This window comes from Callionymus lyra, chromosome 1 (genome assembly GCF_982586985.1).
Source record: "Callionymus lyra chromosome 1, fCalLyr1.hap1.1, whole genome shotgun sequence".
NCBI lineage: Eukaryota > Metazoa > Chordata > Actinopteri > Syngnathiformes > Callionymidae > Callionymus > Callionymus lyra.
In genome coordinates this window covers 40,997,451-41,014,129 of record NC_141818.1, presented here as the reverse complement: position 1 = coordinate 41,014,129, position 16,679 = coordinate 40,997,451, and the positions used below count along the sequence as shown (strand labels likewise).

The following is a 16,679-nucleotide window of genomic DNA, read 5'->3' as shown; positions in this document are numbered from 1 at the left end:
CTCTGTGTTTGATGATCTACTGACTCCTTCAAGAAACATCTTAAGACGTTTTTATTAGTTCAGGCTTTTCCTTGATTTTCTGGGACTCCTGTGTTTTTCTCAGTATTATCTTGACCTTTAAAGTATATATTTTATTGAGTATTGTTTTGATTGTTTAAGCGCCTTGTGACCCTGGTCTGGAAAAGCGCTATATAAATACAAATTGCTTACTTCCAAGCCACACCCTTCACAGCAACATTAGCAACATCCAGGCCACTGACCTCTCCGAGCCATCGGGTCCAACTTCCACGTGAACCAATAAGAACTCAGCGCAGCAAAATTCCAGCAGACACAGGGAAAGATGAGCAGCAGAATCTGGTTTCGAAAACATTTCTGACCTTCCCTTTTAAAAAAAAAAAGATCTGCTGCTGCTGATCAATACCGAACATCTGAAACTGCTTTCTTTCAGTATTAGCCGGGTTTTTTTTCGCTTTTCTCGCCATTTTTATTCGCTCCTTGTGCGTATAGTCCAGCCGTGACCGTGGTGTGGTCCATCCGAGGCCAGGGCGGCCTTGTTTATCCCGAAGATAGTTGACCGTTATCATACCTGAGGTCTGGAAATCAATAGACCCCTCAGCCCTTAAGAGAATCTGGCTTTCCAATGCCAGCTTTGGTCTTTTTATTTCTTCCACATATTCCCGTCGGGCACAATGATTAGCAGGAACCACCGCCTCAATGAAAACCGGGGCGCATCGATTCAAAACAAAGACACCTGACCTCGATGTGAAAACAGTTGAAAATATTGAATTCATGTTAAGACCAATATTTTGTGAAGCTAATGGATTAACTTACAGATCAATTACAGTTTTCAGCCAGCGCCATCTTGTTTTTTGGGGGGAAATCTTTCAGTCACATTTCTAGTCGTGATACTGTGGCTCCTTTTTTTTTGTTGTTTTTTTTACAATTTTAGGATCTGACGTTAAATGATTACTTATCCAATCGGAATATCGGTATAGAGGAGTACTTATTAAAGCAGCACCACGTAACATTTTAACGTTAAACAAAATGCCTTCTGCAGTTTTCTGTTTTCACCGTATCTTTAATATTCAACGACAACAGTTTGACAGCACTGGGTTCAAGGACAGTGTTTACATGAAATTGCTGCGAGACTTTTCCAAGTTACCAGCTAAAAGTATAAACTAACTGATCGTAATGAATTTAGAATGCTGGATGAAAAGGGCAGTTGCACGGTTATGACACCAGTTTTTGTATTTGTTACACTTAACTTTCTGTTCTCCTTTTGAGAAGTTTAAACACAGAATTATTTCAATATTTACGTGTTAAATTTCATGTGAAAAGGGTTATAAAAAGTTGTAAAGGAGATGATTAAGGTAAGGTAAGGTAAAACTTTATTGAAATTGTTTTTTTCCAGTAGCCAATACATACAGCAATTTTTTATAAAAACATAAATCAAAATAAAATAAGAACAAGAGAAATAAATAGAAAGAACAAGATGATACAATCTAAGTCTAAAGATAAAGACAAAGAACATAGATCAAAGAAAAACAACAAAGACAAAGGATACAAAGACTAACATAGAACAGAACATCAAGATACTTTTACTCCACTCCTGCCCCCGAACTCAGAATTGTACAATTTAATAGCCCGAGGGATGAATGAGTCCCTGAGTCTATTTGTTTTGCACCTGGGTAGGACCATTCATGCACTCATTCTACTTCTGATGACTGTCATCATCCATGATGGACGGTAGTTTGTTCAATGATCTCCTCTCAGCAACTGTCACCAGTGAGTCCAGCTTCATTCCAACCACAGAGCCAGCCCTCCTGATCAACCTGTCCAACCTGTTGACACTCCTCTTGGACACATTTCCACCCCAACACACCACAGCATAGAACAGGACACTGGCCACCACAGACTGGTAGAACATGCAGAGGAGCTTCTTGCAGATGTTAAATGATCGAAGCCTCCTCAGAAAGTACAGTCTACTCTGAACTTTCTTATACACATGGTCTGTGTTGCAGGACCAGTCCAGTATACTGTCCAGCCACACGCCGAGGTACTTATAGTTGTCAACTATCTCCAGATTATATCTGTTCAAGGATGAGGTTTCTGTTGGCTTTCACATTCTGAACCAGAAACAAATGTATATTTTAAACACTTGTATGTAGTGATGACTTGTAACTGGTGATGACCCACAGGTTTGATGGCAACTTTTCATCAGCAAGTGTAAAATCCCTGATTGACTGCATTGTAAAAGTTCAGCCACGGAAGGATCAGCAGACGCTCCTGCTTCTCATCCCTGCACAAGGATAGACCCTTTGTTGTGCCCTCAGATGCTCCCGCCATCTTAGCTCCTTCGGCCATGATCTTGCCCTCCTTTCTCTCTCAGTTCTTTTTTTCTCTCTCTGGTAAATCTCAGACTGAAGGAGATCAATAAAAAGCACACTGTCTCTCGATTGGACGACCTCACCAAGAGCAGACAGCCATGCGGGAGGTGCTTCTTTTGATGGAGACAGCGCGTGTGTGTGTGTGTGTGTGTGTGTGTGTGTGTGTGTGTGTGTGTGTGTGTACGCATGTGTGTGCACATGTGTGTGTGTGTGTACTCTACAGAAAGATCGTGGCGATGGTGTCGCGCATGTTAAGCAGCGGTGTTGATGGTCGTCCACCAACTCGTGAAATGACTCCATTGATGGTTCAATCGATGATATCAGCCTAATTTACACTGTTTGTCTCTGTTGTGTTACGAGTGCTGGTCTTAAAAAATCTTGTTTATCAAAGAAGGCTAGTTTGTATTTCTCGAGATTTCAGTAAAACGTTCATGTAAAAGAACGCTTTTTATTTGCTGCTGTGCTATTCTTTCTTCCCGGCTTGTGCTGCGCTGAGCTGAATTGTTTGTAAAGAGGGAGCAACTGAGATTTTGATGAAATGTGATGGCTTTACAGTCATCTTAAACAAACGAAATTCAACTTGTGGAGCTAGATTTTGCCGACTAATGGAGTGGCGAATCCGGGGTAAACGGGCGGAGAACCATCAGTTACGTGACCTAAGTAGGGATGTGTATAGTTTAGGGTCAGAACCAAATGGGTACTTTTAATAACAGAGCTGGTGCTGGCTCAAAATGATGGCTTAACAACCGGAAACATGTAAAGATTCAGGATTTTATTAGCAAAAAATAATGGTGATCTGTTAGAATTTTGGGACTAAATTGTGTTTCATGGTGTCCTGGGTCTGACCTATGGTCTCCCTTCTAAGTTCCATCAGTGTTCACCTGACGAACGCACTTGACAAAAACTTTTTGAGGCACCTGGTGGTTAAGATGATGTAAGATGATTCTAACTCAAGCGGCTCAATGACGCTAGAGTCCGGTTCATAAACACCCATGTTTTGATTTCGATCCACAACAATATGTGACGCCGGCCGTTTGCTTCCTTCTCCTCTTCAGGTCTGAACTCGAAAAGTCCCCTCAGTGAGACCAAAAGCACGTCTTCGTCGCTCTCCGCCCTCAGCGACTCCCTCAACAGCTCCGAAGGCGGCGACCTCACCCACGGGAACGACGAACTCAAGAGTCTCCTGGCCCCGCCCTCGTCGGCGGGGAGCCAATCCAGCTCCGGCAGCAACTCCGGATCGGGGACCGAAGACAAGTCGGATAAAGGCAAGAAAAGTCACGAGGTTTTCTCACTATATGTGAAGAGTTGTGGGTGTGACGCCCCGTGTCCTCGTCCCGCAGGCTTCGAGTGCGTCTTCTGCAACTTCGTGTGCAAGACGCGCAGCATGTACGAGCGCCACCTCCAGATCCACCTCATCACGCGAATGTTCGAGTGCGACGTCTGCCATAAGTTCCTCAAGACGCCAGAGCAGCTGCTGGAACACAAGAAGTGCCACACCGTCCCCTCCGGAGGGCTCAAGTAAGGAGAGCAAGTGCTAACAGAGGTTCCTCGCTCCTCCCCTCCCTCCCTCCCTCACCCTGAAACATCGGTTTAATGTCGGCATTATATCCTCAGACCGACCTTCAGATACTAACAATCAATACAACACAAATTATGTTCATAGTTGTTTTTTTTCTTAGAAACACCCGGTCAGTCCCCCTACAATATCGCTCCCCCCACTTCCTACGTGATGACATTTTTTATGGGTTAAAGAAATGTCAACAGAATGTTTACATGATACTATTAACCACATAAAACATTTATATTGACAAGAAGACGATCTTCGTCAACATAATCACTTTCCGTTCGTTCACTTCCTGGTCTGACGATCATGTGACTTTGACACCAACAGGAAGTGACCGCGTTACATGTGACGAAGCCGCTGATTGGCTGAAGCCGTTTTACTAATAATAACGCACAACTGTACAATGTAATACAAACATTCGAGTTCCCAAATATTTGGCTTATATACATTAAATAATTTATTTAAGGTGTTTATTATCCGAACTACAGACTAAATAGAATGAGTTATAGAAAGGGGAATATTCTAACATTTTTGTTATTTGAAAAGCAAATTATTTGGGAACTCGAATGTTTGTATTACATTGTACAGTTGTGCGTTATTATTAGTAAAACAGCTTCAGCCAATCAGCGGCTTCATCACATGTAGCGCGAACACTTCCTGTTGGTGTCAAAGTCACATGATCGTCAGACCAGGAAGTGAACGAACGGAAAGTGATTATATTGACGAAAATCGTCTTTTCGTCAATATAAATGTTTTATGTGGTAAAAAGTATCATGTAAACGTTCTGTTGACGTTTCTTTAACCCATAAAAAAATATTTTTAAGAGACGTTCGCATATGCAGCGTGTGACGTCATCACGTAGGAAGTGGGGGGACCGAAATTGTAGCTACACCGGTACCAAAGGTTGTCGCCTCACTTTTGAACAGCAAGTGTCCTAATGGAACCTACCGTGCTGCATTCAGGGACACCTCGTAAAAAGAGGTAACGAGTCCAAAAACGAGACGAGGGTTAACTTCAAGTAGAAATGTCCCATTCGATCTTTTGCTCAGTAATTAAAGTTGAATTGACGACGTATAAAGCTCAGAGTTCATGAACGTCTACGGTCACAAAGACTTCCAATAGGAATTAAACTGAGAGGATGATGGCGTTTAGTCTTTCTTTTGGACGCACTAGTCTGAGCGAGACAATTCAAAATGGTGGCAAGCGGCGACACCTGTGACGGGTTTAAAAACCACACTTCCCTGGTGGACCAGGGTCAGCCGCGGACACGAATCTCCGTGAATATGTGATTCAGAGAGCGTTTGATCAAACGGAGGCTGAAAATAAAATGAAACTTTACTGCACAAATAGTCCGTTGGGCTTTTGGTCTTCGTTTCCGGTGACAAATGGCATTGTTCGCAGTACAGTCCTGGCATATGTGGAGTTACTGGAGGGTGGTCTCTGGGTCTGCAGTGGCAGCTACAAACAGAAGGAGAGGAAAGGAGATGGAAATAGATCTTCCCTCGGGCGCTGTTGTTCCTCTGCCCAAAGCTAGCAGCAGTGCCAGAGAAAGCCTGCATTTGAACAAGTTGGAGATGATTTCAGTTGCTTTTAAGGATTCGAAATTTGCTGAAACTCGTAGGTTTTTTTTTTTTTTTTTTCCATCTCTTGTAGTTTGAGCTAAAAGTTTGACTTTTTAAAAACATTCGACGTGAACTTCCAGATGAAAGTCAAGGTTAATGGACGGCACTTGAGAACCGACCAGCAAACACACAGAAGTACTCAATTTACAACCCAATTTGGTTTTGATGCTTTTTAATTAAACCGTCCTTTAAAAAAAAAATGAAAACAACCTCAAACTTCACATTCAATTTTGGATGTTTGTGTCCTTGAGCCCGACTTGTGTCGTCACTTCATAAGTGTATTATTTTGGGGTTAAAAGCAGCCGAGCAGGAAAGGTCAGAGTTGAAGATGCGTAGGGAGCGACCAGGAAGGACGAGATCCTGTGAACCATAGCCACGCCCACTCTCCTGTGATTGGTTAAAAAATCAAGGTTGGTCACCACGTGTCATCATCAACCCCCGGAAGTCTCCACCTCCGACGACTCGTTGTATAAACAAATCAGGGGGTGATTAAAGGTGTTATTGAAGCCGTTATTACATCCTACTGGACTCTCGTAACCTCTTGTTCGCCGATATTTCAGACAGGGTGGAGAACTTCGGTCAGGAGGTGCAGATTGAACCCGTTATTGTGAAGTAAAAGAATCATTTGTTTAAGTGACGGAGGCGTTCATTAGTGAGACTCGCGTCATCGGGTTCAAAGCGAAGGAACGTTGCAGGCGATGAACATCCGTTCAAAAGTTGTTAAATCTGCTGCTTTTTTCAGAAGATGGAAGAGGCGACGACGTCTCCTGAAGTGACAGCCGCGCTGAAGATAAACAGATAGGATCCTTAAAAGAAAATCTGCATTAAATAAAAAAAACTATTTTTATCGAGCGCAAGTGTAAATCCAACGCCTGTAAACTCCTCTCCCTCCTCCCTCCCTCCTCCCTCCCTCCTCCTCCCCCATCCATCCTCCACTCCCACAGGAGCCTTTGTTGTACTGTCACACATTTGATGTCCCATTTCAGACCTGTCAGCGAACATGAAGCCCATCTGGTGACGCCAACATGCACACACTGATGATGTTGTTTCCCTTCCCTCCGCGGTTTGGCCGCTCGCTAAAGCTAACTCCCCAGAACCCATTAAACCGAGCGCAGTGTGTGCACGTGCAGAACCAACAGTTTTGTTTTATTTTCACTGTTTATCGTCTCATTCCTGTCATAACGAGTCGTCCATCTTGTTTAAATGCAGTCGAGGACTGATGCGTTCAAGTGCGACAGGGAAATTAGATGCTCAGGTTAGCTTTTTTTTTATGATTTAGGTGTTTTGAGTAGATTCTCTGAAACTAAAGAAATGTGTTTTCAGCTTAATTTAAATCTTTAGTTTCTCGTTTTGTTCACCGTTTTGACTCAAGATTGGAACCAATTTGTTTGTAACACGGAAGTCATTTTACTCTAAAAACAGCAACTTATCGACACAAACCGCTTGTTATTTATTCTTAAAGGATTGTTTATTGACAAATATATGTATACATGTAATAATTATAAATACATTTTCACTACTGTATGTGTTTATAAAGACGGAAACGGCTTATGAATGACATAATATTGCAAGAAAAACTATGACAGACGTTTTTTAAAAAGCAGTTTCCATTAAAAGGAAAAATTAGTTTGAAGTACAATTGAATATAATGGAAAAATTCATTAGTCTGCACTTGACGTATTAAGATAAATATATTTGTTTTAATAGTATTTATAAGTAGATAATCAGGGGAAAAGCAGTTTCATTAAAAGAAAAATTTAGTTGGGGGGGAAAAAAAAGGGACCTTTGTCTGAACTTACTTTCTGAATCTTATATATATATATTTATTAATGGATATAACTAGTGATGATTCTAACTAGTGATGATTATAACGTGCAGAACTGTTTGACCAGTGAGGGTCGACGACGGATATGGAATCAGAAGAACTTTTTCTCACCTCAGCTTCGAAAGTGGTGAAATGACGACCCTCACTAAAAAGCTCGTTAAAGTTCAAAAATAGTAACAAACAAAATGATATCTTACCATGAAAGAAAACGTCTTGTTTTTCGGCATATTGAGAAATTGGTGCTTTTTTTTTCACACTAGAAGGTTGTTTTTTTTCCCTCTTATTTTTTGCTCAAAAGTGTGAGGGCAGACAAGGTTCTCCGGTGCCTTCCTGGTACGGATCCTAATGGTGCCACCATTGTGTTGCTGGAGTGATGTGAAGCATTTGTAGTCGTGTAGACGGCGGCGGGGGGGGAAGCGACGGCCTTGAACATTTTGAGGGTTTTTTTCTGAGGTGATTCTGTTCTGCAGGGTTTGTGAAGCGCTTTGGGGCCCTGAGCAGATGAAAGGTGCTATTTAAATGTAAGTGCCACTCCATTCCTTCATTTCCCTCCATGTCCTAATGCTCCAGTCTTTTCTCCTGCCTCACACACACACACACACACACACACACACACACACTCTCACACACACACTCACTGCATCCTTCCATTAAAAAAAAAAAAGCACACATAAGAACATTCTTTTCCTTTTCCTCTTCATCATATTATCTCTGCTGCTGCTGTTGCCGAGCTTCTTATGCACTTCTGTTCTTTTGTGTGTGCCCCCCCTCCTCGTCCCCCCGCCTCACCCCCCTGCCTCACCCCGTCACCCCCTCATCCAGGTGCCCTTTCTGCATCTACTCCACCAATCGTCCGGCGGCCATGGAGTGCCACCTGAAGACGCACCGCAAGATGGAGTACCGCTGCCGCATCTGTCAGGGACTGTGGCCCGACCAGGCCTCGCTGGAGGCCCACGTGCGCGGGCACCGCCTGGGCAACCACTACAGGTGCGAGCTGTGCGGCTACCTGTCCAAGACCGCCAACAAGCTGATCGAGCACGTGCGCGTGCACACGGGCGAGCGGCCCTTCCACTGCGACCGCTGCGCCTACAGCTGCAAGCGCAAGGACAACCTCAACCTGCACAAGAAGCTGAAGCACGCGCCGCGCCAGACTTTGGGCCGCCGAGAGTTCACCACCGCCCACCCCTTCGTCTTCGGCCGCCACCTCAAAGGCGAGCATCCGGGCGGAGGAGCGGGAGGCCGAGGAGGAGTCGAGGAGGATGGAGGCGCGGAGCTTCCGGCGGGATCGCAGAGTGGTCCGGCCGAGGGTCTTCTCAGCCCCCTCGCCACTCTCGCCGCCTCTCAGGCGCTCCGCTCCGTCGCCCTGTCGCTCGCCAACGACGCCTCTTCTCCGGTCACCAACAGCAGCCACCCTTCCCTCCTCCGCCCCCCCGCCCGTCGTCACCCGGCGGAGTACGGCGAGCACCTGATCCCCCTCACCGCCTCGTTCACCCACGACCGCCACCTCACATTCCGACCGCACCTCTACCCCCCCTCCTCCTCCTCCTCCGGCTCCTCCCACAAACACTCTTTCCTGGCCTACCTGGGACTCGCGGAGCAGGCAAAGACCGTCTGACCCTCCGTCGCCCCCCCCTCCCCCTGCACTGCTGGGACGGTGGCTTGATTTGTCCACCGCAGCTGAAAGTTTGTTTTCCAATCAGACCAGCAGGATAAGCTGGAGACAAACCCGCAGAGAAACGGCTGTACATGCTAAAAAACACGTCTTTATATCGGAAAAAAAACGCTGCTTTTTCTTATCCGTTGGAACTTTTTGAAACAGAAAACTTTGACCCATAATCTCAGAAGAAAAAAAAAAATCAATGTTTATCTTCTTATTGCCTTTTCTTTTTTTTTTCTTTTTCTAAAAATGGGGGAAAAACTGCGACGGCGATATTTTAGTGCGTTTTTTTTTTTTGTCTCCTGCTATTATGCATCAGAAAAAGACGCATGCCTGTCTCTGTCTTCTACTCGCTCGACGTCGTAGGAATAACGAGTGTTTGCTCCGCGATCTGGAAGCGAAACGGATGAAACGCCTCAAACACGCACTTATTTATCAACCTTGTACATAGTTTTGTAGCCCCTCCCATCTTTTTTGTTATCCTTTTCTTTCGTTTGGGTTTTTGTTTTTGTTTTTTTTTGGTGGAAACGATACGATGCATTCGCTGCCTGGTGTCACTCCTGGAGCCATGTGACGGGGTTATGATGGTGTAAATACAGAAGTTATTAATCCAACCTCCAAACATCCTAAATTATTACGACTAACCAGATGATGTGAAGCGAAGGTTCACACGACTGTCCTTCAGTCTCGTTTGTCGCTTTAAAAAAATTCGTAACGGAAGAAAATATGTTATTTTTACTCAGGAAAACTTTCCTAAAAGTTCTTTTAAAATAAGTTTAATAATGAAACGATCAATTATTTTGGTCGACAAATGACTCCTTTAAGTAACTAAAGTCCAAAATCATGTTCTTTGTTCGTGTCAATCAATGATCCTTAAAATACCACCAGATTTTTTTTATTATTAGATTGATTTTGTAGTTGCAAACAAAATTTGAAAGGAAAGTAATTTTTATAATTAGTCTGAATCATAATTTTTTATTTCAGAAAAAAAGTGTATAACTATATGAACAAATAGGGGGGAAACAATCTAATGGAAAATAATTATTATTTTGAATATAAAATAATTCTATAAATTATTTGCTGTAAAATTCACATGAAAATAAATGTATTTCAATTTCAAAATAAAAGGCTAAAATATGAATGCAAAAAAAGACAGATTTTCAAAAGGAAAAAAAACGGACATTACAAGAATTAAACAAGATTTTTCTAAATATGTATTTGCTTCAGTCCGTTAGACTCTTAACCTCTCACTCTTGTAAAGTTCGGCAAAAATTTCCGAAAAGACCGAAAAACTCATTATTCAACAAAACTAACGGTCGATGTTTTCTCACATTTTCTTACTTACTTACTTACATTTTCGACGAGGCGGCGGAAAAGACGTGAATCTCATCAACGGGATTCAAATTAGCATTTTTCAAAGTCCGCGGTGAAAGATTCATGCGGCGAAAAATCTGCCAAACAAACAAAAACAAAAAAAAAAAAGCGGCTCATTTTGTGATCACGTGAACCCGGGGCGACAGGCGGGGTCGAAGGTCAGGTGGACGAGGCCGGAGTGATGTCAGAGCAGAGCGAACCATTGACGCACCAAAAGAACCTCCGAAGAGATATATAAAGAAAACTGTTTTGTGGAGGCGACCGGGCTCAAGCGCCGCGTCGCCGCAGGCCGATTCAATGGTGCTTTTTGTAATTTTTTTGTGAGAAAAAAAAAATAAGAGAGGACAAAAAAAAAAAATGTTCCAAAATGACTTGAATGAATGTATTTTTTTTTGTTTGTTTGTACATGGAAAACAAAAAAAAGTGTGTATTCTCGGTGGAGACGGGACTGTCGGTATGTTTGGTGGCCTTTGTGTCTCTTTTTTTTGTCATACTTTTTTATTTTTATCATCCTGAGCCTTTTTTTTTTTTTCTACATACATGAAGCATCGACCAGAGCGTCATTGTGAGTCTAAGGTGCAATGATGAAGCAAAGCCATGCACTTGTACAGCTTCGGTTCGACCGGCAAACATGGTAACCCCTCACTCCCCCTCTCACTCCCCCCTCTCTCCCGGGTCACTCCCCCCTTTTTTTGATTGCACTTCATGTAGTTACATTTCAAGCCAAAAGCACTTAAATCTTTTTATTTTTATGTTTACAAGAAATTTCAGACCCAACGAGCTGCGACGTCGAAGATAATCTGCTTCGAAAAACAAGACGGTTTCATCCCCTCCGGAGGATAAATTAGTGATTCGCCAATTTTGCACAGTGCTGCACTTTTTTTTTTTTTTTTCCAGGATGTGTTTGTGTCCGAAAAAAAAGAAGAAAAAAAAAAAAGGCGAGATGATTTAGCAAAAGCTTTGCCCATTATCGGTGGCACTCGTCTTCCTAAGTGGCCTTCAAGCCAAAATCCCATTTGTGTGAAGGGATTTGTTTGTTTTCTTCATGATATATACTGTGTTTCTACTTGTTTCTTTCTGTCATTAAAAATGTCGATGGAGGACGACGACTCGAGACCCAAATGCAAAAAGTCCCCGCAGGATGTGAGTTTAGGATCTAATCCGTCACGTGCTGTTCTGAGCGAGGGCCCCTCGTTCTTCATCTGCTGTCGCTCGCGTCCATCTTTTGTACTCTAGTGCCCCTCGGTGGAGGGAGCCCGCCCGAGACCGGCCCGTCTAATTGTCAGGGTCCACTCTTGATGACATCACAGCCTCCAGAGTCCCGGTGAAAAGCTCTCTTAAAGGAGACGCGACGTCAGGGTCGAATGCTTTCAAGGTTAATTGGTCAAAAAAAAATGTGATTGACAGCCGCTGAAAGTGAGAGACGGATAAAGATTGGAGAAGGTTTGCTCGTCTTTGAAGAGACCCTTTGCTGCTCTTACGGTTTCTACTCTGGGGGGGTCGAGGGACACAATCTGGCTTCTCGCCGACAATAGTCTCTTCCTCTTTACCCCCCGAAAAAAGAGATGAAACACTTGTTCTTCCTTCACTCGTGAACAAGATTCTAGGTCTCGTCAATAGTCCAGCGTCATGTTTTGTTGTTGTTTTTTTTTACGCCCCCCTCGACTAGTTCAGTCAAATTTTAAACTGATCACCAATAACGTTAAAGCACTTATTATTTTAGCAGCACTTGTTTCTGTTAAGCTACCTTGTTTGTTTTCAAGCACTTGTGTAACACGCCCCCCCGACCCCCGACCCTCGACCCCCCACAATCCTCGGCACTTCTTCGCGTCCCAAGTTTGGCTTTAAGTTTGTATGTGTTCAATGGAAAAAAGGCTCGACTATATTATGTTCTGCCTCTCGCTGAAGGTTGGTTGAAGACGCTGTACAAAGCTTTTTTTATTTTTGTTTTTCAGTTTTTTTTTTACTCTTGTCTAGGCTGTACAGGGTTGTGACGATAACTGGTAAATAGATCATTTGTACTTTTACGTTTTGTATTGGTTTATCTTGGCATTATGTTATGTTCAATTTGCCAGATCTTAATGTAAAAGGATTTGAAAGTAAAGCTTACATCATATTACGTTTGTGCTGTTTTGTTTGTCACGTCCACACACACACACACACACACACAGACACACAACATGGTCTGCTCCAGGGTTTCCTTGAGGTCAGGGGTCGGTAACCCCGCAGCTATTTCAACTAGTGATGGTCCGAAGAAGCTTCATGAAGCAGTGTCATTATCTTCAGAGTCCACTAGATGGTGGTCTCTGCGCTATTTTCCTTTGTTTTGAACAACTGTTCTAATGAAACATCATTTTTAAACTGATGGCGCCACCTACTGACCGCTAAACAACATGACACTGTTTCATGAAGCTTCATTAACGCATCAATACTTTCAACCCTCTGATGCGGAGTTTTTTGAAAAGTATAAATGTGGGAATTTTAATTAAAAAACAAGCAAACCCCTCCTTCAGTTTACCTTTTGTTTAACCAAAACTGTAAGAAGTAACTCCTCTGATTTAAGAACAACATCAGTTCTTCAACATCATCAGCGCAGAACTCTTGACTCCTCGCTCCACCCCTCCCTCACCTGTGTCACTCTTAAAGGAACAGTAACACGCACGACGACGAGCGTTATAGTATCTCACTTAAGTTTGTTCCCAAATGTAATTTAATTCAATTTGTGCACACTTATAAAAAAAAAATCGAGACCTGGTGAACTATAATTTCTTTCAGCGTACATAAAAAATATTTCATATTTTTAAACAAGTCATTAACTTACCGATCTTTACATTATTGTATATTATGTTTGATAGCAAATCATTATATTTTTCAATGTCCTATTATTTCGTTTTCTGCATTTTTTTAAAATGATAATGATGCAATTATTATGATGTATTTAAATAACCCTTGAGTCTCGTAAGGAAAAGGGAAAAACAACCACGACTCAGTTAAACCACTGCAGTAAATATGCAGTAAAAAACATAACTATCAATGCCTAAAGTGATAGTTCACCCAATATTCAAATTTCCCATATTTTCCACTCGCCCTCATGTCAACGAAGGGTTATATAAGAGATGTAGGCTGACAGCCTGATATCATCCACTCGAGACAAGCCTCAAATATAAACTTTTAAAAGTATTTTTCTGATCAATTCTTCTCTTGTCGAGGCTTTAACACAAGAGGGACGATACAGACGAGCAGTACGGAGGTATTTGGATGTTTTTAAGTGTCTTTTTGGAGGAAAAGACACTGAGCTCCAGTCGCTACATTAAAATGAACAAACATTTTTGACTATAAAAAGGAAAAATTACTCTTAAAATAATCCCGACCCTTAGTCAACATTACTGGAGTAGAACATGAGTGAAGTTTGAATTTAAGGTGAACCATCCCTTATTTTTAATTTATAATTTATTTATTTTATAAATTAAACGTTTTATTTATAGTTTTTATATATTTATATATAGTTTGAAGGCAAACAAAGAAAGTGAATATGGAATTATATTTCATTTTTGAAGTCAAAAGGGTTTTCTTTCCTGTAGGAAAACAGGTCCAAGTGACTCTTTGTGTTGTAAATGTTGTCGACCCCTGGTCTAGGTTGGTTCTACTCCGAGACCCTCCTGGATGATTTTATTCTACAAATTTCTGTCGTTTACCTAAATGACCTTGGATTAGAGACGGAACATAGATGGACCAGAACGACCTCTTCGACACGAGTAACCTTCATCACATTTTTAATTACCAACATTGTATTTTCGCACTCCATTAAGATTTCAACAGGACATCTTACAGTCAAAATCTTTTCATTCGACGATCATTTTCAGGTCGAGAGAAACTAAACAACCCACTGACGGTTCGTATTCAAGACCAGTCCTGGACATGATACCAGTCCTGGACATGATTCCAGTCCTGGACATGATTCCAGGAAAGCACACGTCTAGCTCATCATAGTGGGCCAACACTCGGGTCAGAGCCAATATGTAAACGCAGGCGATGATGCAATTTTAAAGGACAAAACAGCGAAGGCAACACACCCTAATTTATGTTGTCGCCGCAGCATCATAATAATAAGCTATAGGATCGTTTTTAAACTGATGGCGCCACCTACTGACCTCTAAACAACATGACACTGTTTCATGAAGCTTCATTAACGCATCAATACTTTCAACCCTCTGATGCGGAGTTTTTTGAAAAGTATAAATGTGGGAATTTTAATTAAAAAACAAGCAAACCCCTCCTTCAGTTTACCTTTTGTTTAACCAAAACTGTAAGAAGTAACTCCTCTGATTTAAGAACAACATCAGTTCAACCTCTTCGACACGAGTAACCTTCATCACATTTTTAATTACCAACATTGTATTTTCGCACTCCATTAAGATTTCAACAGGACATCTTACAGTCAAAATCTTTTCATTCGACGATCATTTTAAAGTCGAGAGAAACTAAACAACCCACTGACGGTTCGTGTTCAAGACCAGTCCTGGACATGATACCAGTCCTGGACATGATTCCAGGAAAGCACACGTCTAGCTCATCATAGTGGGCCAACACTCGGGTCAGAGCCAATATGTAAACGCAGGCGATGATGCAATTTTAAAGGACAAAACAGCGAAGGCAACACACCCTAATTTATGTTGTCGCCGCAGCATCATAATAATAAGCTATAGGATCTGTCAGGGCGTCTCACTGCTGTTTTTATTAGACCGATGGGAGGTCTCGCTGCCTCCCCCGTCTGTGTCGTGGTAATGAAAGTTACAGCACGTTCACGGCCAGCCAAAGGTTGGCCCTGCCTAATGAAAACAGATGAAGCAGAGATAAAGTGTTTGCCGACATTAAGGGACTCATTCATCACCGTTAGCCCCCCCGAAGCTACGGAGCACCTTGGTGCTGGAGCTTGCGGAAGCCGCGGGCTTCCAGCAGCCGGAACGGTCCACGAGTCTGAAGCGCCTTCACCCCCGAAGGATCTGTATCAGATCATCGCGATACAAATAATTGCGATCGGATTGTGTTCGTTTTTTTCAGCCGGTAAGTAAACAATGTGATTAGAAGCCAGTTAAGCTGTTGGAGGAACACGTGCTGGTTGTGTAGCTACTGGACTTTTACCCACAGTTTTGATAAGACCGTCTTCGTTTAGGTAACCTAAAGTCAAGAGTCTCCTAGTTACTTACTAACTTATAATCCATGCGTTTGTACTTTCTCGTTTAGACTATCGTAACAGTTTATTTTGGTGTCTAAACAAGAAGGATCTGTCTCGCCTGCAGTTAACACAAAAATCTGCAACGAAATTTCTGAGCCGCTCTAGTAGAAGAACTCACATTTACCCCGAACCTTAAAACTCTTCACTGGCTGCCAGTTTCTTCCAGGATCCATTTGAAAAATTCTGGTTCTTACTTTCAGGCTGTTGCTCCTAAGCTTTGGAACGATCTTTCTAAACATCTTAAGACATTTTTATTTGTGCTTTTCCCTGATTTTCTGGAATTCCTTTGTTTGTCTTACGTGTCTCGATCTTTTAAAGTATTTATTTTGTGTATTGTATTTTATTTTAAAAGCGCTTTGTGACCCTGGTCTAAAAAGGCGCTCTACAAATAACCTTTACTTACTATTACTAGATGGGTTTTACTTTCATGTACAGGAAGGGGTTGGTGTCCCAGTGACCCTCCTACAATGGGGGGGGAGGGGATGGTGTGGTCCTGTGTCAGCTGGAATGTACCAATCACTTCTCAAAAGAAAAAGGGGGTTTTGATCATCGGGGTTCGGAAGTCCCTGCAAGAGGGGCTCCGTCCTCCCGAGGGGAGACCCTCGTCCGTTCAACAGTCGTACTGAAAGAAAAAAAGAAAAAAAAGAGCTCTATCTGCTCAGTTTCAGTGCCACGTTCTCATCTCGCTGCTCGTCCTGCCAGTGTATTAATGAATCTTTTGGGCTGTGTTTAAAGCTGCTTAATTAAGTTGAAAGCAGCGCTCGGGGCAGTGAGCGGCGGCTCGGCTGACCTCCCTATGAGTGGAAGTGTTGATTAGGAAGTGAAGAGACACGCCGGCACTGCAGGGGACGCCTATTGATTGAGAGGATGGAGGGAAAAAAAGAGAAAAAAAGTCGTTTGGATTTGACGATTGGAATATCTCCACCGCTAAGCTGTTTTCCTTTTGCTGAATAAATAACTCTATTCCTTCTCTGACAGTTCAGCTAAATTGTCAGCCAAGTGAAGAATTTTCGG

At 42.5% G+C, this 16,679-nt stretch overlaps 1 protein-coding gene across 2 annotated transcripts in view; it reads left to right on the top strand.

Annotated features, from left to right (window-relative positions):
• znf827 (zinc finger protein 827) overlaps positions 1-12,545 on the top strand; it is an 86,947-nt gene extending 74,402 nt beyond the window's left edge. The window contains exons 12-15 of one of the 2 annotated variants that reach the window (XM_087807781.1): positions 3,443-3,652; positions 3,728-3,905; positions 7,869-7,919; positions 8,221-8,368. In XM_087807781.1, the coding sequence (XP_087663907.1) occupies positions 3,443-3,652; positions 3,728-3,905; positions 7,869-7,917 (437 nt within the window). In that variant the 3' untranslated portion in view covers positions 7,918-7,919; positions 8,221-8,368. Of the gene's footprint in view, positions 1-3,442; positions 3,653-3,727; positions 3,906-7,868; positions 7,920-8,220 lie in introns of both variants that reach the window. The other variant, XM_087807790.1, reaches the window with a different exon arrangement.
• The last annotated feature ends 4,134 nt before the right edge of the window (positions 12,546-16,679 follow it).